Below are 22809 nucleotides of genomic sequence, written 5' to 3'. Positions count from 1 at the left end.
ACATCGTTAAAAAAGACACCAAGGTTTTTGTCAATGCAGTGACCTAGTTTTGTAAGCATTGTTGCATGGTTGTGTGTTTTTGAATGAACGTGTTGTCATGTTAAAAAAAAAAAAGTTGTTGTAACATGAACCTTGTTTTGCACTGATGTGTACCTGTGCAAAGAAAAGCAGGTGGGATACTTTATTTTTGTATTTCCTCAGATCCACATGCATTTTATTCATGTCAGAAATAAACCATTCCGTTTCTGTAGATCCGCACATTTTATTTCTTACAAGTGCACATTAAATTAGTTTCATACAGAAAATTGTGGGAAACAAGTCTGCAGTCATGATGAGAGCTGGCTGTGCTATCGTTTGGCTTCAGGACACAATGGTTTGTTCAACCTAAAACTCACCTGCTGCTTCCAGAGCCTCGGCTGCCAAAATCCTTTTTCAAAATGCAAAGAGCTCTACGAGGAAGTTTAGTTTCCTGCCAAAATGGACAAAGTCTAAGCAGCCACAGCCAAATGTTTTACAGCAGTTGGCCCATGACTGCTACAAATGTCCCGCTGTGGTTTATTGAAAAGAGCAGCGCCACCTGGAGGCCTATTTATACCACTGTACTGCAGCTGGTTTGGGAACATCATAGTTGAGTGAGTCAAATTCTTCCCATGGTTTCAGCTTTGGAGCAGGAATGATGAGAGTCTGCAAGGATGAGAAGATCTGCATTATTTAGAGGGAAAATTCTAGGAAAATAAAGTGGAACCTGCCCATATCTGAATAACAAATACTGAGGTTTTCCCTATACAAAGAAATTCTACATTTTATTGCAGTCAGAAATTATTAAAAGGTATAAAGTGTGGTATATAGAAATACATAGAACTTGGTATTCCGAGGTACTTCCTACAATCTGGTTTTGTACTCATATTTAATATTCACAAATTGCACACTTTATTTTGTACTTCTAATTTCTGTAAATAAAGTCTATACTGTTTATTTTTACATTAGTGCCTGTATATTGCTGCTGCTGTAATTTCCCAGCTTAGGATGAATAAAGTATTTCTATTCTATGAATACAAGCAGCAGATAAAACTGCGATTGTACATAATCAGATTCTGTTTCATTTGAGTTCCTGGACACCAGCTGGCGAAGACGCTTTCATTTGTCAAATGGCTCGACAGATTGTGATTGACAGGAGCTTGAGCCAAAAATAACACAAGCTGACATACCTCAAATCAAATTTAACAATCTCTGCCACTGACTGACTAAAATGTCAGAGTAATACATTACTAAGTATTCCAAATACAAAAATCATAAAACAAAGGATGTACAGTTAACCCTCAACAGAGCCCTTCTGTTTGCTTACCTTTGGAAGAACATGTTACTTTTAAAACCATTAAAAAGTGGCTTTGATGGAGAATGACTGTCACCAGGTTCTTTTTTGGTTGACAGTGTGACTAACAGTTTTGCAGGGCTCTGATAGCGATGATTGGATTCTACCAGGAAAAAAAAAAACCTAAGAAACACCTTTAAGGCATCATTACTGCTCCATCTGACACACAGCAGGAGCTGACTCACAGATTTAAGGTGATTATGTTCGAGGTTTTGCAATGTTGCGTATAATGCAAGTCATCTTCTAATCCAGTCTTGGTTTATGAAGACTGGTGATAAGCTGAATGCAGCCTCTCGGGTGGCAGAAAGAATGAAACAATAAAATATCTTCATTGTGGATTTTTGGCTCATTTAATAACATTTCTTTATGTTTAAAGCCTTGTTTGTGTGGTGTAAAGTATAAACTGGAAAGTCATTTTAAGGTTTTTTTAAAGTTAGACACTTGCTTTTGACACAGATGTGAACAGTGAAAAGCAGAGGGTCACCTTAATGACTGGGTCCTTGGCAGGAGCCCATGATGGTACTATTTTCCCATGTAACCTCCACTGGCCATAGGGGTTGGTGAGGTGTCGTTCTATAACCAGGTACTCCAGGACGTCCTTCGGCTGCTCCTCACTGCCCAGCATCAGCCTCCCGAAGCGGTCGTAGATGGCCAGAGTCTGCAGGGAAAACACATGAAAGCTGTAGTGATCTCCCTCCACATAACAGCTGTGAAAGTTAAACCAACACCAAAGCCTCAATATTTTTTTAAACAAAGTGTGTAAATAGAGAGGGGAGTTCTGTTCCGGTTCGTCATTGCAGCACCTGTACAAACTGGATAAGGTGAATGCAATTTTCTTCAGTTCAGTTGAACCACAAATACCTCATTTTGCCTCAAACGGCAAATTGCAGCAAACACAAGTACACAGAACAAGATGTGTTATAAGTCTAACGGCTTATGAATAAAACTCTACTTGTTTTACATACATGCAACACAAGGAGGTTTACCTTTATAAGATCCTTTATCAATGCGGATCAAAGCACACATGAGGCACACAAGCATTAAGATACTATATTATTATTAAAGTCTTCATCTGTGTCTCGACTTCAGTTAGTCACAGCCCATTAACGGTCGTACCTGCTTGGAGTGCATGCGGACTGTCACCTGACCGTACAGGTTGCCTTTGGAGACCATGTCTGTGCAGCGGGCATGGACAACTCTGGGCGCCTCCAGGGACTCAATGAACCTCCAGCGGATTGACTTGTAGCGGTTTCCTCTAGTCATTTCCTAAACAGAGAAGAGAGGGACTGTTGGATGAGTAAGGAAACGGAAAGTGAGGGTTTAAAGAAACTAAAGTTCATTTACATTCAGAAGGACTTACAGGATAACACCTCTCTGTCACCAAAGAGTGCAGTTTCTCCTTGTTGAACCTACAGAACAAACAGCACATGTTAATTTTTCTGTCTACTGCCCACACGTGTTTCCAGAAAAACAAAAGTGCCTTTCCTGTCTATGCCTGGCAAAACAAGACAGGAGAGCCCATATGGCACCTGTCTCTGTGTGTACCCTGTTCAGCAGGCAGCAGATCTCTGTTTACCAGGCATGGATGTTAAAGTACTACAACTTCTGTGGATGGTCTTTGCTTATATTAAAGGGGAGCTGAGCTCAAAAACAATGAAGAGCTGACTTTTGTTTAACATCGTCCTTAAAAATAAAAAATAAACAATTTGCAAATTAAAAGTAAAATTCAGGAATCTGCAAAAATACACAAATTTAGAAGTTTTTCCATCTTTAACACACTTTTGATATGTAACAAATTTAGATAATGTGTTGACACTTGTGTGAATAATTAAACTTGGTTTGACATCACATAACAGGAGAGCAGGTACAAGAAATATGGAACATAATCGCAGTTTTGAGACTAAAGGTTTCTCCATATGATGGACCACAAGCCTGCTAGATTTTTTTTTGCTGTTGTGTGCTGTGGAAACAATAAACTCGTAAGAAGGGCCGGTGATGTTGTGGGGTGGAGCTGGACTCCCTGACAGCAGTGTCAGACAGAAGGATGCTGTCTAAGCTGCAGAGGATCCTGGAGAACAGCTTCCGTCCTCTCCACGTGCTGCTGAGGTGCAGGAGGACTTTCACTTCCAGACCGATCCCTCCTAAATGCACCACTGAGAGCCACAGGAGGTCCTTCCTTCCTGTGGCCATCAAACTGTACAACTCCTCCCTCTGAGATCAGAGTCTGATCCAACACTTTGTGTTATCAATTATATCTGTATTGGATGTTATTAGTACTGTTATATTTTACTTGCTTTATACTATCTTATCTTGCTTTATTTTATATTTTTTCTCCGTTAATATTTCTGATTATGCATTTACTTAAACCTCCCTCTGCTCTCCCGGGTACTAACAAAGTCACGTAAACCTGAAACCAACATAGAGACAGTGCGATTAAATCGCTCTTCATGTACTCGCTTGCCTGTAGGAATGCTTTTTGTTGCTACAGGTATTTTTGCAAGTGCTTTCACACTTGATTGCATATTGTTGCTCAAGGTCCTCTACAGCTGAGAAGGTGTTTAGTGCCACATGTCCAGAATGGGAGCAGTGCCAACAAAAAAACCTTTCATCACTGCTGAACTACATGTTCTTCTGAAGGGTGGCACAGTAACTGAAATGCACGGTCTGACCCGAGTCCTTTCCGAAGCTCGCTCACACACACAAACAGTATCAACCAAGAGTTTTATAGTCTTAGCAGATTTCTATAGGTACGAACAAAACTAAAATAAACTGTGTAAACTAACAAAGAAAAGAGGTCTCACACATGACACTAACGTATTATGATGAGGAACATTTTATCAGCAGAAGTGAAGGCGGCATGATTCTACAGCATCTCTCACCTCTCTAACGAATGCGTCACTGTAATTAACGAGTCGCTCCCTGACTGCGAGGCTGACATGTGTCAGCTGGTTGTGTGAGGTGAGACAGGAGCTCATTTCTTACTGTGTCAGGGCGTTGTGAGCCTCAAGGAAGATTTCTTGAGCACGGACTGCAAAATCCTTCGTTGTAAAAACAGAGTCGTACTCTTTGATTTTACGAATCCTGAAACAAGAAAAAAAACAATACATTCAGATAATCATCCAAGTGTGCTCGACAAGAAAAGCATCAGTTCAGGAAGACACAAGAAGACAGGCGTTCTTACGCTAGCTGCGAGGCAGCACTCTGTCGAATCTGTTCAGTCCGCTGTTTCAGGCCTTCTTTAGACAGAGTGGAAAGACGAGCGTCACCCTCTGGGGGGACGTAAGGGTCGAAGACACCCGCTGGCAAAGACAGCACACATGACTGATCAATCAGTATGGAGCCTCCAACCACAACAAGTTTTCAAAACTAATATTTATCCACAAGTGATACTAATTGACCAGCTCAACACGAGGAGTATCAGTGTGATCCGTTCAGTTTTTCCATTTATACAATATCAAACTGTGGTTCATTGTCTGTGGCTTTGACCTGGTATTTAATATAAAATAGGTCTACAGCAAGCTTTGTGGTGATGTTTGAGGACAAGTGTGTGAGTTCATCTCACTACTTCTGAAACTACTGTTGTGTCATTGTCTTTAATTGCCATTACTTTGTATGTTTTTTTTTGGAAGAACAGCCAATGAGGTGATCAATTATCACCATGTGTCATTAATAATATTCTATAACTCATTTATGAACACTCATAAGTGACTTCTGACTGCAGTACACTCAACCAAACTTGTAAAAACAATGATGAATTATTCTTCCTTTAAATTGGTCCTCTATTCTTCTAACAATGTATCGGCAGTGTGTTTGATGATGACCCAGATGATGGCCATGTGCCATCTTAACATGGAAAATAAAGACTATAACATACTTGAATGAATCCTGCATGCACGTCAACACAACTGAACCATTTTACCAGAGCAGGCGATGTTGATAGTCCTTTCCATGTACTGCTGTCTGAAGACAACGCCGGCTGCTCTGGCTTTGCCCTCTAGGTTTACTTCCTTTTGCCCCCTCACTCCCACTGCTGGGGGGATAAAGTAACGCTTCTTGGTTCGGACGGGCATGAAAAGTGGGAGAGGATGTCGCACATCCAGACACTCGGCACTCTGAAAAAAAAGTAAAAATATCATTTTGCACCAATCCAATAAGACATTATTTCGCCTCCACGTTACTCTTTGGTTTCTGGTTATCTTGAAATCAATCTCACTGTAAAGTATACTGTGGTTCAAGACATTTTTTTAGGCTCAAGACCTCCTGTGACGTTAATACCTGAACATCGCTCTAGCAAAATGCAATAACAAGAATAACAAGAGGAAAACAACACATGCGTCTTTATAAATCTTTAAAATAAATTAATATTAGAACAGGCACAGGCAGTGACCTGCACACTGTATTGTAGCAGTCTTATTGTGGCCGCTGAGGTCAGCTAAGCTAGCTCCGGTAAAGCTTCATCCACATAACGCATCGATGAGCATAAAGTAACACACTAATTCGTGATTATTGTTAGTGCTTAGTAAAGTAATCTCATACTGTACCTTTCGACTGCTACATGCTGCTCTGTGAAGAGCCACCAGCGTCCTCCTCATGGGCAGCGCCATCTTGCCCCTTGTCAGAACGTTCTCCGCAGACTTCCTGTTTCCTCCTTCAAAATAAAACGAAGTTTCTTTTAATGAACGGTCTATTCTAGGCCAAGGGTCCAGTGATGTCCTCGGAGGAATTAATTAATCAGCTAATGAAAGCTTTTTGCCTGATTGTAGTCGTTGAACACCTTTATTAACTAATAAACTATAACTATAATACATAAAGGATAAAATACAAAAACGAGTTTGTCTAATCTTTAAACAAACACTTTGTAAAATCCACCATTCTGTGAATTATGGAAGCAACATAATCACATTTAACTCGAGTATTTAATTGCACGTGTGTATGGTTTGGTGTTAGTTTCTCCTTATTTTTAAGATTTTCTGATGACACCTACAAAGTGAATTACCGGCTAAACACACACAATAAAATAATTGAATAATTGTTACTTGGTATTGGTGTTGTAAATCTAATGCCCGTGTCTATAGGCTGTACCACAGGGATCGCTGCTCAGCCGAGCACACACGCTCGACACGTACGCTGAGGAGCGTGGAACGTGATGACGTTTGTGTTCTGTAGGTCTACGCTGGGTAACTGGAGTTGTTTGGGCTGTATACGAACAGAGAACTGTAGCTGGCAGTGCTGAGAGGGCTTCAGTTGATGTTGCTTCTCGTGGGCCGCACGGTTCCGCTGTCATTCGCGCACAGAGTCATTACCTATCCCTGCTGTTCATCCTCACTCTCGAGGCCCGTTTTGGTCAGGTCCTTGCTAATAAAACTTAGAGCGATAACAACAGTTTCACATAGCAACGTCTTCGTTAGCGCAACCGGCCAAAATACAGGAACCATGCCCGAAAGGAGGCCCTTCGTACGGTTACCAACTGACGTTTACCCCGTCAACTATGGTTTATGTCTGAAGCCCGACCTGATCGACTTCACGTTCGAAGGCAAGCTTGAGGCGATGGTGGAGGTATGTTGTACCAGGACGACTGGCTACCTACATTGATGGATTTGTCTGTGCATAGCGGGGATCTTGTTATGTAATCTGACCAGCTAACGTTACCAGTTGCTAGCTAATTTGCTGGTCCGAGTGATAACGGCAAATTGTTGGCCGTTAGCCTTCTCGCTGTCGTTGCTGGCAAGCGTTTGGTTACGTTAACGCTAGCTGGAATCTTGCTAATTAGCTTTTGCATTCTGACAGACTCGCGTCAGCCAAATGAGATCCATAAAATTATGCAAATAGTGGCTATATATTTCTGGCTAGCTACATGCTAATTGAAGTTAGCTAGCATAACAGTGACATACACAGCAACACTCATGTTAGCCTAGCTAGTGCTAGCTACTATCTGTGCCTGGCAAAACGCCCAGTGTGTTTCAAAAGGCATTTGTTGTATGCCAACAACTTCAGCACACTGCACCGCCAATGCACTGTTTTGGGGCTGGATCGATTAATCTGCAGTGTAAGTGTGTTTACTGTAGTAGCTAACTAGCAGCAAGCTAACGTTCACTAATGTTTGCTAAATCATGGCAACATCGTGGCGCCCCCTCCCACCCTGTCTGACGTACTCATTCAGTTTAAATATATTATTAATTATACGTCATATAAAAACAGAAACTTGAGTGACACTAGATGTTAGGATTTGAGCTTATTAACACATATGTTAAAGTTATCGTTTGGATAAAATTAAGCAATACATTTCGCCCTGCGTTACTGGATTTAAGTAAGCTTTTAGTTCACTTAGTAGGCTTCAGTTTCCTTGTTTCTAAGGCAGATGTTATCAGTGGGCTTGCTACTATATAACTAGCACATAACCAACCGGCTCACTTTGCATTTATTTTTGGCTTGCAGTTTGGGCTTACAGTGTTTAAACTGGGGCATTGTGCAGATACACACACCTGTCAGCTGTGTACCAACACCTGTGCTTGGTTGTAAACACCACACATTATCAGTGCAATCAAGGCAGACCAAATGATTATATGCTGTGTGTGTGTGTTTGGTTTATACAGTATGCCTTACCTGGCTCCTGTAACAAAGGGGATATGAGGTGTTTAGTTAGGGTTAGGGTAAGAACAGACAAAAAGCAATCATGTCTTTATACACTGCAAGTTGAAATTAAAAACAAGCAGCTGTAATCTCAATAACATGTTTTTGCTTGATCCAAACCCACAGCTACACAGTTTACAATCCGAATTATCACAAATAATTATTATAGAGCTGAGCATGATGATGTCAGTCGGAGGAAAATAACTAGTTATCAACTCTGGTAAAAAAAAAATGTTGCTGTTACTGCTGAAAATGTACAAAGAACATACTGCATGTGGGAGAGTATATGTTATTATGCTGGAAAAGCAGTTGACATAGCCAAAGTATGAATGTATTCAAACATTCTGTCATCATGCTTATCATTTCAATGTTAGCGCAAGGTAATGGCAAATCTTTCTTCCTCCTGGGGTTTTTTAATGATGTGTTCAGAAGTCATTTTGTACCACATGGTAGGCAGCATCCTCTGTAGCTGTGGTTTGCATCAGCCAGTGCCACAAATGCTGAATGTCGCAATTCTCTCACCAAGCGCACTACTAAGTGAGCTTGGCAGTTATGTCCACTGTTTTATCGTCAGAACGTCCTTTCTTACTTCATATTTTTCTTATGCCAACTGGCTCTATATCTGTATATATCACCATGTTTGCCCTTCATTCTCTGTAAGGTGATTCATTCCCATCTCAGTCGTCTGACCCAGGTTCACAGTGAATTTCTAATCAGCGCTACAATTTGCACTTGTTGGACAAAAATTAAACTAAGTTGTGGCCTCCATATTTAACTCCCTGTTGAGCCCAGCTAGTAATTCCACAGCGGCCTTATGCTTTTTACTAAAACCTTTTGTTTTCTTGACAGATTGGAATTTGAACATATGGCACAGCAAAGATTATCAAAGTTGAGGTCTTTTGTTTCAATATTTACAGGTTACACAAGCCACAAATCAGATTGTGATGAACTGTGCTGACATCGACATCATCACAGCGTCATTTGTACCGGAGGGAGCAGAAGGTGAGGGTTAGACTTTATCTAAGTTTTTTATCTTTAACATTATTTACATGAAAATGATGTGATTTCTTCTTCATTTGCTTTGATCTGGAATGGTAAACCGGCTCATATTCTGGTACTCAGCCTTGCTTTTTTAATGTTTCCATTTTCCAGAAATTAATGCAACAGGATTTAACTATCAGAATGAGGATGAGAAAGTCACCCTGTCATTTCCTAGTGCTTTACAGAAAGGTAAGAGTGGAATTTACTTAGCTCTGCGTCCCTGCTTTTGAAATAGCATTTTATCATTAGTGCAGTTGAAGAATAACATCCCCCCCTCTTTGGTTGTGGATTAATAGTGCAACTCTTTCTGTGCACGCCTCCCCAGGCTCTGGCACGTTGAAGATCGACTTTGTTGGGGAGCTGAACGACAAAATGAAAGGGTTCTATAGAAGTAAATACACAGCTCCTGCTGGAGAGGTCCGCTACGCTGCTGTCACACAGTTTGAGGTGAGTGGATGGCCTCAGGAAAATGGGATGTGTTCTTCTGGGAAAGCAGTGTATTGCCTAATGCTCTAGCTGCCTGTGTTGCAACATAGAAGGGCGTGATGGTTATGTGGTGGTTTTTGCTATGTAGAATTATCCTAAAGATGATGCAATGTCTTTGTTGTTCTATATATATGTGTGTGTTCTGAAAAAAAGCGAATCTGTGTTTACTTTCGTTTCTTGGAAAGTAATGTCAAAACCAGTTCAGACCTGTGTGGACACTGACCAGAACTAAGCCATTCATTGCAAATTAGCTTAAACAAAAAAGGTTGGAACTGTAAAGCTGTTCTACCCTTTCATAGAATTTTATTGTGCTCATAAATTTTATTAAGCTAGACAGTGTCTGCCAAACTAAGGAACTTGGCTGAATTCTGTTCTCTAGCAACACAGACACATGGTTGCTAGGTGTGAACTACTATCTGCCTTAACGCTGTTACATACTCCACCAGAACAGAGACTTGTTCTGGCTGTCAGCGCTCAGAGAAGAAAATGACGTCATCGTTTCTTCTCGGAGCGCTGCCTTGGGAGGTCTCACAGTTTTGTTCTCGTTTCCGAGAACCATTGTGTGATTGGTCAGAATTTTGAAGTGGGCATAGTGAACGCAGGAAAGTGGGAAAGCTTCTCTGCTGGTGCAGAATCTGTTCAAACAGTGCTGTCTGCCTGACCCGTTGTTCAATCTATTATAATGCTCTGAGGACATACATGCCTACCTCTCGGAACATTATCGGCTCGTTATCAGCCCTCTTTCAGGTAAACACATATTTGGCCAAACAAGCAAAACTGAAGTCCTGAATAGTAGCAGCGAATGTTCCTCCTCCTCTGCTCTGAACATGTTCGAGGCCTGCTCTGCAGTGGGAGGGCTGTATGAGGAGTTCTGCACACATGTTTTTCGTGAAGTATGAAAAGAAACTAACTTTGTTTTTGTTCTTGCCACTTCAAGAAGACTTGTTACATACTCCATGATAGTATATAACAAGCTTTTAAACTTTAACGACTTAAATGAAACACACCCGGTCTCACTGTGTCCTTTTCTCCTTTGCCCCCCCCCCCAGGCCACAGACGCTCGCAGAGCTTTCCCCTGTTGGGATGAGCCAGCTATCAAAGCTACCTTTGACATCACTCTGATAGTTCCCAAGGACCGAGTAGCCTTGTCAAATATGGTACGTGTCATACATTCAGCCCTCGCTCCAAGAAACACCAGACCCCACACTGCCTGATTTTCTCTGCTGCCAAGCTCCTTTTGTGTGTGTGTGTGTGTGCGCACTTTCCTTACTCTTTCCTCTTTTTTTCCTTTGTACCTTACATAACAGAGGGCAGACAGTCACTGCATATTTTACCTCTGACTAATTCTATATTCCGCCCAAAGTGATGTGTAGCTACGGTGCATGTATTCATTGTAAGGAAGGGTTATCTTAAGCAGTCTTAACTGTAGGTGTTGACAGCTATATTGCATTAGAAAACATCATCTGGCTTCAATATTTCTACAAAGCTTGCCTCCAGGCTAACACTGTTTATCTGGGCGTTGATGGAGAAGCTAAATTTAGGGCTTTCTGTTGACTGGCGGAATATGAGTGACACAGATACAGTTTGTCACTTTACAGTAATTTGACTCATTGACAAGGCGGGGTGAGGGTCACATGGTTATTTTACCACAGATAATTGTAATATTTGAGTAGTACCGGTAATGGTAATAAACCTATTGCAGACATCATACAGCAGAAAAATGTGTTCTGCATAGACTGAGATGGTCCATCTATTGACCTTTTGTATGCATATAACATGCTCCAGTTTATTTTCACTGCAAGTATAACGTGACCTTTAAAGTCAAGTTGAGACAGTAGTGCATTTAGCTTGACCGTGTATGAGCAGAGATGCTGTTTAGTGGATATAGAATATATGATTGTAGATAATGTTCAAGCATGTGCCCACTGAGTGTGAATATTGCACAGGAATGGGAAAATGCAAAAGTTTGGGCACCCTTTTATTACATGTATTTCAGGACCTGTAAGGATTTATAGATATAGAACATAGGTGACTGCTGACCATGCTTATGCTAGCTTTCTTAGAGAGTGGAAACATGGTGCCTCTAAACAGCTCTCCACTGACCTAAAACCCAAGATAATTTATTATTATGGATTAGGAGAAGGGTACAAGAAATGATCTGTCTCCACTGTCAGAAATGTAGTGCAGAACTGGAAGGCCCCAGGAGCAGGCACTGTGAGGGCTGAAAAAAATACAGGAAAGACACAGGCAAAGGATGGTTAGAATGGTCACAGACCACCTCCAGAGAACTACAAGGGAACTGAAAACTCTGGCTGCTGATGGTGCAGTTCTGTTGGCCAAAAAAAAAAAGATTTCACTACTAGAATTTCCCTCCGGGGATCAATAAATTCTTATCTTAATGTTTTTGTTTCCACTAGGTATGACATGTTAAAATAAAGTTGCAAGTGACAAATGGATGCAGTGATTTCCTAAGGGGTACCCAATCCTTTGCATTCCACTGTACTCACCAATGCTTTGTTTTTTATGCCTCTTATTTCTTAACTGCTGTGATCGGATCCATTCTGGTTTAAGCAGAATTTTCCAGGAATAAGCGAACGATGTTAGCCTAGCATTATTTCCACATGCAGAGATGATGTTGGTGTGTTGAAAAAGTACACCTTAGCGTTTCCCTAACCTCTTGTTTGTTGAATTTCCATAATCCTTCTCTTTGCATACATGGACAGTTACCAGACATAACAGCTGTACAGCTCTATTGTTCAACATGAGTGAGGAACACAGTTGTTTTAAAATGTCTTGTTGACATTTTCAAAAGCACCAAATGCTGCTTACTACGCAGTCCAAATTGTCCCCTTAATGGCCAATAGACAAACACATGCATTGTTTGCTTTGGGATTTCAATGGCAAAGCACAGTGATGAAGTAGTCTTCAGTTTCAGATGGTTTCTTCTTCTGTCTTCTCTGACATTTTACACGCATTAGGCTCCTTAGAACAGCAAAATCGTACATTTTGTTGTCATGTCAAACATCAACACTTGTGATTTGTCGGTGCTCTTTAGACAGAGAAGAAGTCAAAGACGTTTGTTCTCAAGCAAAAAGTGATGATCTTATTTTACCACAGAATATAGTTCCACTCTCATCTTTGTCATTAGTAATCTCTTTCAGTGTGTGTCCTCAATATAGATTTATTTCACTGCGCCTTTCCTCTCTTCAGAATGTTATTGATCGAAAGCCATACCCAGAAGATGAAAACCTTGTGGAAGTGAAGTTTGCCACAACACCCATCATGTCCACATACCTTGTAGCTTTTGTCATTGGTGAATATGACTATGTGGAGAGCCTGTCATCAGATGGTGTAACAGTACGTGTCTACACGCCAGTCGGGAAGGCAGAACAAGGGAAATTTGCACTGGAGGTGAGCATGTCCGGATAAGTAGAGGAAACGCACTACAAGAAACCTTCTCTACTGCATTTTTATGTTTTTTTTTTTACAATGTTTTATCAACACCTCATTTTTTTGTGTTTTGTTTTTTTGCAGGTTGCGACTAAGACCTTACCCTTCTATAAAGACTACTTCAGTGTTCCTTACCCATTGCCTAAAATCGATCTCATAGCTATTGCTGATTTTGCTGCTGGTGAGTAGCTTTAAATTTCACCTTGTAATTGAAGACGTGATGAATGAAAATATTTGTAGTGAAACCATCTTTCTACCACTCAGGTGCCATGGAAAACTGGGGCCTTGTTACCTACAGGTAAGCTGTAGTTGTGCTTGAACTACAACCTACACAGATGTGGCAGGGAACAGTCCAGTCTGTCCTGGTCAAAATGATATTGTTGCCTTGATGTCTTTTTGTTGACACCTCTAATGACATTTTAATTGCTTTGTGGTTCACTGAATGTGCTGCCACCCGTTAGGTATTCTGCTGGTGTTTCATTAGCACATAGCAGCTGGCTCCATTCATCCACCATCCTCAGCGACATGCATGCATGCTCCCTTAATAAACAGCACAGATGCTTATGAGCGGGGAAACCTGCTAGTTGTAGAGGATGTGACCTTCACTTGTCTCTCCGTCCACTTTTTGTTGTTTTTCAGGGAGACTGCACTGCTAATCGACCCAAAAAACTCCTGCTCATCCTCCAGGCAGTGGGTAGCACTGGTGGTCGGACACGAACTCGCCCACCAGTGGTTTGGAAACTTGGTCACTATGGTAAGGCACAACCTTTTAATCGGTTTCTGTAAAAGAAAACACCATCAGGACATGTACTGTTAAAAATCTCCCCTTTTGTCTTAATACTTGTTTTTTAAGATGGTGTATATTGTTATGTGAGGTAAAGCAAGCTAATCTGCGATGTATTGTTGCCATGAAAAGGTAAATAGAGAAGTTAAAAAGCATGTTTTTGGTTGCCCTTGACAGATGCTTTGTCCTATTAGCGTAATATCCAAAAAGTACTACCATTATGTTGTTAAAGAACACCAGGGTATTGGCATTACAGGTCTGAGGTGGCATGACAGCTATGGGATACAAAACTATGTGATCATAAATTGTTAAAATCCAAGATATTGGATCAAATACCTACCTAGTGCTGAGTTTGTTGTGTTGGCTGCAGTCAGTCGGTTGATGTCAGTATTTGTATGATGTATCAGGTCTTATTACGGAAGAAGAACACATCATCTTCTAAGTTAGCATATGTTCTTATACACAGGAATGGTGGACCCATCTGTGGCTTAATGAGGGATTTGCATCCTGGATTGAGTATCTGTGTGTGGACCACTGCTTCCCTGAGTACGACATCTGGACCCAGTTTGTCTCAGCCGACTACACTCGTGCTCTGGACCTGGATGCACTGGACAGCAGTCATCCCATTGAGGTGAGCTGTGCGTGCAGCTAGAAGGGATTCAGGATTAAATTTATGTTGTTTGTTTGAAATGTGTTAGTAAGGTACTCCTGATTAGGAGAAAGAGACATTCCACTGATGAGTATGTGAACGATTGATTCACAAAGTATGTTGTAATTATATTAACATCATCAAACTTTAGCTGTTGAATAAATGTTGTGGGAGCTATTTTACCAGTTTGTTTATTTTATTTAGATTATTATATAATTATTTGTTTATTTTTGTGTTATGTTTTGGGCATTATTTAGTGTTTATTAAATGTCAGTTTGTTGTTGATTAGTTTACCTTATTTAATTTAATATTGTGATTTAGCGTCACTAGGGGGCACCAAGGTTATATAGGTATGCAGGTAGACACCAGTGGACCAGAATGTACCTGGACGGGCTAATGATTCATGAACGGACACTGAGTTTTATTCTGCCTGTGGAAACTAAATACTCATGGCGCTCAAGTGATTGTTTGATTTTAGTTCAATTAAGTTGATTTATTTTGTTTCAACTGTTTCCACTACACATGTTTTAACCTTGCATTAATGTGCTCCAGGTGAACGTAGGCCATCCATCAGAGGTAGATGAAATCTTTGACGCTATCTCCTACAGCAAAGGAGCATCTGTAATCCGCATGTTGCACAACTACATAGGAGACGAGGTTGGTTGTCTCACTTGCAACTTAGAATTGTTTCCATCTGTTCGTACCTCATTGAAGTTCACATGTCACTCACTCTTTGTAGGACTTTAGGAAAGGAATGAACAGCTATCTTTTGAAGTTCCAACATAAAAATGCATCGACGGGTAAGAACATTGCAGGAAGTGTTTCTTTTGAGTGAAACAGTAGCATGAATGGATTTCCTGGGTTCTTACTCTTGCCTCCTGCTTGTCTTTCATAGAGGACCTATGGGACTGTCTGGAACAGGCCAGTGGGAAACCCATCGCTGCAGTGATGAGCTCGTGGACCAAGCAAATGGGCTTCCCAATAATAGTAGTTGACCAGGAACAGGTGATCTTCAATGAACCCGACCTAGTTTATATCCCATAAGGGATTTGTTCAGAATGCAAACAGAAAATCTTTAAATAAATATGGATATTTTCTCCATAATTCATTTTTTAAATTGTTTAAACAACTTAAAAATCATAAGAAAAAGCAACACAGAATAAAAAGCCATAACAAAATTCCTTTCTGAATAGAAATGACTGACCAGTGAAATTAAGCAGAAATGATGCTTGGTTTCCCAGCTACTGCTATCCAGTGTTCTGCTCTGTTGATACTTGTATACACTGTGTATGCTGTAATTTATAGCAAGGTGATGACCGCATTCTCAAGATATCTCAGAAGAAGTTCTGTGCCAGTGGACCACATAATGGTGAGTGTATTCTTAAGAGAGACTTAAGTAACATATACCCACACTGTATATTTACAAACATAAGTTGATTTGAGTTTTTTTTTTAAGTGAGTATTAAAAAGTCCTATGGTGAATTAATATTAGCATCCTCCTCTCTGCCTCTGACAGGTGAGGATTGCTCCAGTTGGATGGTCCCCATTAGCATTTGTACCAGTGAGGACCCCAAATGCACCAAGCTTAAGGTTCTGCTGGACAGACCAGACACCACGATCACTCTAAGTGGCATCGGCCCAGACCAGTGGATTAAGGTAAGGCCTTGCCCCTGAACTAATATTTTACTTTTGTGGTTAGGATAGCCATATTCAGGATGAATCTTTCTCCACACACCTATACTGATCCCATTGTTACCCTTTCTGGGTAATGTAAACCAGTAGTTGTGAATTGTTCAGTGTAATTAGCCTAGAATACATAAATAGTATAATATTTATAATAGTCTGGCATTTTTTTCATAAAAGCTTTCTACAAAGGGCCGTTTTGCATTTTAAAAATATGTTTTTGCTGTAATAGTGTGAGGTTTCCCATTCCCTGCATTTGTGATGTGGTCGAGAGAGTGACAGCTAAATTAATGAGTCATAGGAGAAGACGTCTGTCCTGGTTTTATAACATCAAGGATCAAACAAAGGTCACTGACTGGACTTCCTGGATGTCAGCTGAGAAGAGGAGCAGAGGAGGAAGTAGTCACCACTGCCCCACCCACTTCTGTCAGTGGCACCTAGTGTCCTCATAAAGAGACAGCTAACTCAGTGACATTTTTTAATTCAGTTCAATTCAGTGTTATATATATATATATATATGTCTCTAAGTGCTTTACAGACACCCAGAGCCAGAACCCCCGTCCATGCAGACAGTGGCAAGAAAAACTCCCTTTTAACAGGAAGAAACCTTGAGCAGGAGCCGACTCATAAGGAGAACCTTCCTGCTGATAGTCAGCTGGGTAGAGGAGGAGAAGAAGAGGGAGACAGGACAGAGAGGGTGAAGGAGAGATACATTACAAAGGACAAACATGACTAGTTATTGTAATACTAAAACACTATGTATTGTAGTTATTTTGTAGCTGATATATTGTTCAAATTAATTATGCTTAAAGGTGGAGGTGGTGTCTGGAATCCAAACTGGAAAATGGTTCCATCGTAGCAGTGCCTGATAGCTAAAGGCTCGTCATCCCATTCTACTTTTATGAATACTGGAAACTACAAGTAAACCTGCACTCTGTGACCTGAGTGTCCGTTGGGAATATATGGGAATATTAGATCCCGCAAGTATAATGGAGCTAGTCCATTTAGAGCCTAATATGTAAGTAGGAGTCTATTCTGAATTGTACCAGAAGCCAGTGAAGGGAAGCTCACATGGGGATATTACAGAGGTAAAAGAAGGCGGTCTTAGAGACCTGTTTAATATGTGGGATAAACCACATGTCCTGATCAAAAATAACTCAGAGGTTCCTCACAGTCGTACTAGAGGCCAAGGTAAGGCCATCCAGAGAGAGAATGTTATCAGATCTATTCTAGTTCTGAGACGTTTGGGTTCAGAAACATGACCCACAGTTTGATCTAAGTTTAATAGTAAAAAAATGAGGTCATCCAGTCCTTTGTGTCTCTAGTCTAATGGCTCTGTTTCATCAGGCGTCATGGATAAATATTGCTGGGTATCATCAGCGAGACTTAAAATCTCAAGTATCTTAGAAACAAATGAGTGGTCTGAAAGGAGGGTTTTGAGGGGCAGGTTCTCAGTCTCTAGGCTGTAGGTGAGAACCAGATCGAGGGTGTGAATATGACAGTGTGTGGATTCATTTACTATCTATTTTTATTCTGAGAGTGTAAATTAGCAAGAACATGCAAAGACTTATCCGACCTCTCATGGGTGTACCGTGCAAAATAGTGCAGCCGTTTGTGATTTTTGTCTGAATGACAGCTCCTCAGGAAGTGAACAGTGTAAACGAAGGATCAACCTCCAAACAGCTGATGCTTCCAAAGTCTGCCTCGAATTCCCACCACTCCAGACCTAAATCTAAATGGCAAACCACATCTGTGAGGTTCTAAACTACAGTTTAGAAGAAAAAATAAAACTCTAACATTCTCTTTGTCCTCATGATTTATTTAAAGAGGAGGAGGGAAAAAAATCACATCAAGCCTGTTGTTAACTAAAATACCTTAGCGTGGTTATGATGATGATGTTTGGTACGTGTACTGAGTCTGAGCAGTTAAAAATGGAAAAAAAAATTAAAAAAGAAAAACTAATTGAACTCAAAATTGAACCTTATTGTCATTGTAAAGATTCACTACAAAATTCATTCACTCTGTTTGATGCTCTATAGATCAACCCTGGCACTGTGGGCTTCTATCGCATCCAGTACAGCTCATCCATGCTGGAGAGTCTGCTCCCAGGCATCAGAGACCTCAGTCTGCAGCCTGTGGACCGACTTGGCCTGCAGAATGACCTCTTCTCACTCGTAAGGCACACACACACACACACACACTGACCTACTCCTGGGCAACGAAACAGTCATTTCCGTTTTCTTCTTCATGGCTAAATCCCCCCAGAGCAAACAAAGATGCACTGCAGAATGAAAGAATGCAGAGGCAATAGAGAAAGTGCAGCGAGAAGTCAAACAAGCACTTTCAACATTGATTTAATTTGTTGCTGGACTGGAAATACATGTTTCCTATACCTACATGTGTATAAAGATATACTAGCTTCCAAAATGTCTTTTCTGCTCCAGCTCTCTTTTTTCTTACGCTAAAAGGCCCCTGTAAATGTAAGATTTAAAGAAAACATGATTTTTAAACTTTGCTTTTTGGAGCTATCCAAAACAAGCAGAGCACAATCAAATATATTGTTACACTTTCTTATATCTAAGGTGCAGAAAACATTGGACTTCAGACCATAAAAGATCAAAGATGTACACACTATAAAGTACTATAAAGTTTGACACTAAGTGAAGATGTTTTGTGGATTAATGTGTGATTTACTGATGATAAGCCAGCATTTCCGTCCAGGATGTTGATGTAAACTAATCTGCTATTTGAGACTTTGTACTGCTGCCATCAGCAGAGGAAAATATGACACATATTTACCAAGCTTGATCACTCTGCAGAAATGAATTTTGGAGACATAAATATATCATGTTTTAATTTTCTGTGGTGTCAGTCTCGTGCAGGGATGATCAGCACAGTGGAGGTGCTGAAGCTGATGGAGGCGTTTGTCAACGAGCCCAACTACACAGTGTGGAGCGACCTCAGCTGCAACCTGGGAGTGTTGTCCACGCTGCTGTCCCACACAGACTTCCACGAGGAGATTCAGGAGTTCATCCGGGACCTCTTCACCCCTGTTGGCCTTGAGCTGGGCTGGGACAGCAAACCAGGGGAAGGTGAGGAGAAGAACACTGATAGTAACGTTTATAGCTTTGACCCAGACCTCAGATTATAAATGAACTGGCAGGCTGGACAAACAGACAGACCGGTGTATGAGAGCGCATAGGGAATGATGCTTGTGTCTGTGCAGGTCACCTGGATGCCCTGTTGAGAAGTCTGGTTCTGGGGAAGCTGGGCAAAGCTGGACACAAACCCACACTGGAGGAGGCCCGGCGGAGATTTAAAGACCATGTGGAGGGGAAGCAGGTCCTGCCTGCAGATCTCAGGAGCCCTGTAAGTAGACCATGTTTGCAAACATTTAAACTGGGCTGTTTGCTCATGCACGTTACGTTCTGAGCGTGCAAGCACTTTTATTCCAAAATATGCACAACACACATTTTTAGTGTATTACATACAAAAATGAACTGCCATCGCTAACAGCCCATGTAAACAGTTGGTGTGCATAGTGGCCCAAAGAAACACCACTTCTAACAGAATTAGCTTCGTATGTTAACATGACTTTGTGTTTGCCTTCACCAGGTATATCTAACAGTGCTGAAGCATGGAGACAGTGCCACCTTGGACACAATGCTTAAGGTAAAACTGCAGCGGTGACTTAACCCTTGAATGGGTAGTGTTTCACTCAAACTTTGGACCAGTCTCTCCAACGTCTCTTCTTGGTTCTTGTCTGTGATTATTCAGCTCCACAAGCAAGCAGACATGCAGGAGGAGAAGAATCGTATTGAGCGAGTGCTCGGCGCCATCTCTGCCCCTGACCTCATCCAGAAAGTCCTTAACTTCGCCCTCTCGGTACATATATTATTATAGAGAAATTATCTGTAGAGACCAAGGCTTTTTACTGGGCTGTAAACATGTAGAACTGAATATGTTAACATGGAGGTTTGTGGAGATGGTCTCGCTTCTGAAGCCAACCCCAGGTGTCTGTTTGAGAAACTGTAACCTCCATGTATTTGTCCTCCTTGTTTCTGAGGGTTTTGATGGGTTATGATCAACAAAACAAACCTTTGTGCCTTGTGGATCTTGTCCCTGTCAGGAGGAGGTTCGTCCCCAGGACACAGTGTCAGTAATTGGGGGAGTAGCAGGAAGCAGTAAACAAGGCCGTAAAGCTGCCTGGAAGTTTGTCAGAGATAACTGGGAGGAGCTTTACAACCGCTACCAGGGAGGCTTTCTCATATCACGGCTTATCAAGGTAAAAATCTGCTTTACTAAAAGAATGATCTTTGATACCAAATCCTTCTCAGACAAATTACTTTAACACAGGATCCAGAAGTGGGCAGTCTGACACTTTCTGACACTTTGGTTTTTCTTTCTGCTTTCTTAGTCATGTGTCTTGTTTGTCTTTGCAGCTCACTGTTGATGGGTTTGCCATTGATAAAATGGCTGCTGAAGTTAAGGTGAGAACCCTTCACACATCACTGGTTGTCCTCAAAGGTTTTTGTACTACATTCAACTGAAGACTGGATTTTTAGTGATTGAAGTGAAAACAAATCCTTGTGTCCCATGTTTGACCACTAGGGGGCAGACTGACTCCTCCAAAACAACAACAGCAGTAACAGCAGTTGCTAAATCATGTTGAATCCGTCACATAATTAGAAACTTGTCTTCTCTCTGATCTCATGTATGCACATCCTGACAGAAAATTTACTTTTTTTTCAGTAAATTGATGTAAACTGGCCTGAGCTCATTTTTTGTAAGTGTAACTGAGAGTGATGGAGCTCTGCTTCTGTCTCCATAGAGTTTCTTTGACAGTCACCCAGCACCGTCAGCCGAGCGCACGGTGCAGCAGTGCTGTGAGAACATACTCCTGAATGCTGCCTGGCTGAAGCGGGATGCAGACGACATCCACCTGTATCTACTGCAGCGCAAAGCGCCCCCTGTTTGAGCCGGCAAGCCCCGCCGCCTCCTCCAGCCCCCTCCCCTTTCCTTCCAGCGCGGACCTCCCAGCATCATAGCTGCCTCGGCCCCCACTCGCTACAGACCAGAGCGGGAGACCTGAGCATACTTACAGCAGGCTTCATTTCTCTAAAGAAACTGTATGAAACAAGACAAAGCCAAGAATTTAAGAGTTGGAAACACAAAGAGACTCTTTCTATGTTATCGAGCAAAATCCATTTTAGTCAGACCAGGAATGTAGTGTTACCCCATTCTGTCCACAAGCAGACTATGACACATCATACAAAATGGTATTAAAGCAGTGCTCTGCCAAAACAACACAACCCTCATACTGATCGCTACCCCTGCGCACACCTTCATCCATCTCTGCATTGTAGCTGAGAAAACTGTGAACCCTCCCTCCTCTTCTTCCTGCTGCCATTCATTTTGAATGCATGTAGTGTGTGGTTTGCTGCTTTGTTTACTTCAGTTAACGGTTTGTAAAAATGAATTATCCCTTCCTACTCTTACGTTTGTGTTCCTTTTTTTCCTTCTTCCTCCTTTTTCATGCAATGTTAGTTGAATGAAAGCAGAAGCATCTGGGCAGAATGGGGTTAATAACAGTAGTGTGTGTTGTAGTTTCCAACAGCACTGATTCTCCATTGCTAATAAACAGTTAGGATGAGGCGAGCAGCGCTAGCATGGTACTACATTGTAAACTGTATAATGCAAGCATTTTTGTGGATGTTCCTTTAAAAGAGTTAATGGAAAAAGTTATGGATACCCGTTTCCACCCTCCCCTTCCCCCAGCCCTTAAAAACAACTGAACGCAGCTCTGTTCAGTCAGAGTTTGTATAGTTTAAACCAACCACAAGCATATTTAATCAGTTTCTTTATCTGCCACCTGCAATTAAGTGAAAATACAGGTGTGTTTTTATAAGACATCAGATGCAGTGAATTATTTAAATGTTGAGATAATCTCGTGTTGAGGAGAAGGAAAGAAAGAGATCGCAACACTACTTCTCGGGGCCTTTTTACTCTGAGGTGTAACATCAGGAAATGCCTCTTCATAGGATTGAGAGTCCAGTGAGGCCCGGTCCATATTTTGTGGACGTGACAGATCGACTTTGACTCTGCTGTTGAACTTGGAAGCCTTAAATTGATCGAGTGGTTTGCAGTGAATATAAAACACTGAAGTGGTTATGGTAGGTGACTTCCACGTTATGTCAAATGTGTCTAATGTGACAGATTATGCAGACTTGTTAAACCAGTATATCTATATAGAATTTACAATTTGATGTGGTTTTTGGAAACAAGTCATCCAGCCTGTTGTCGAGACACTTTTCCCCCCAGAACATTTGTTGTTGTTGTTTTTTCTTTCTTTTTTGTTAAACTACATTTGATGTTCATTAAAGTAAAAAAGATGTTAAAAACAAATGATGTGAAATCAGTGCACATTGATTTGATTTTTTTTAATTAGTGAGGTATGAGAGTGCCAGACCTGTAATGAATTATGAATGTTTTCACCCACACACACAAAAATCATACTGGATTAGGTAATAACCGCAGCGCTTAAACAGATGAATACTGTTATGACTGAAAAGTGGTTACAGGTCGGCAAAAAATTATATTATAATGTATTATATTATATTTGTCAACAGAAGCAACAGGTGAGATCAGTGCATATTTAAATTGAGACAGAAATTAGGTCACTTTTATTAAAGGTCCTTCATCAGCCGATATCAC

General features: G+C 41.1%; 2 protein-coding genes across 2 annotated transcripts; one reads left to right on the top strand and one right to left on the bottom strand.

Annotated features, from left to right (window-relative positions):
• Positions 1-250: 250 nt before the first annotated feature.
• On the bottom strand, positions 251-6255 carry mrpl45 (mitochondrial ribosomal protein L45). Its single transcript, XM_028411810.1, has 8 exons — positions 5914-6255; positions 5292-5484; positions 4554-4671; positions 4355-4453; positions 2733-2781; positions 2489-2638; positions 1857-2030; positions 251-684 (listed from the first exon to the last, which is right to left on the bottom strand). Exons 1-8 carry the CDS (start codon positions 5974-5976, stop codon positions 586-588), a joined length of 945 nt encoding a protein of 314 aa, XP_028267611.1. The 5' UTR covers positions 5977-6255; the 3' UTR covers positions 251-585.
• A 293-nt stretch (positions 6256-6548) lies between these two features.
• Positions 6549-22500, top strand: npepps (aminopeptidase puromycin sensitive). The gene is made up of 23 exons (XM_028410366.1): positions 6549-6928; positions 8920-9004; positions 9155-9232; positions 9369-9490; positions 10579-10686; positions 12740-12940; positions 13064-13160; positions 13244-13277; positions 13619-13733; positions 14230-14394; positions 14965-15069; positions 15152-15212; positions 15308-15417; positions 15718-15781; positions 15929-16068; positions 18135-18269; positions 18968-19187; positions 19322-19464; positions 19711-19767; positions 19873-19980; positions 20225-20380; positions 20538-20585; positions 20927-22500. Exons 1-23 carry the CDS (start codon positions 6620-6622, stop codon positions 21071-21073), a joined length of 2808 nt encoding a protein of 935 aa, XP_028266167.1. The 5' UTR covers positions 6549-6619; the 3' UTR covers positions 21074-22500.
• Positions 22501-22809: the final 309 nt, after the last annotated feature.

Source organism: Parambassis ranga, chromosome 1 (genome assembly GCF_900634625.1).
Source record: "Parambassis ranga chromosome 1, fParRan2.1, whole genome shotgun sequence".
Classification (NCBI taxonomy): domain Eukaryota; kingdom Metazoa; phylum Chordata; class Actinopteri; family Ambassidae; genus Parambassis; species Parambassis ranga.
The sequence above is the reverse complement of the archived record's forward strand: the minus strand, read 5'-3'. Positions and strand labels throughout refer to the sequence as shown.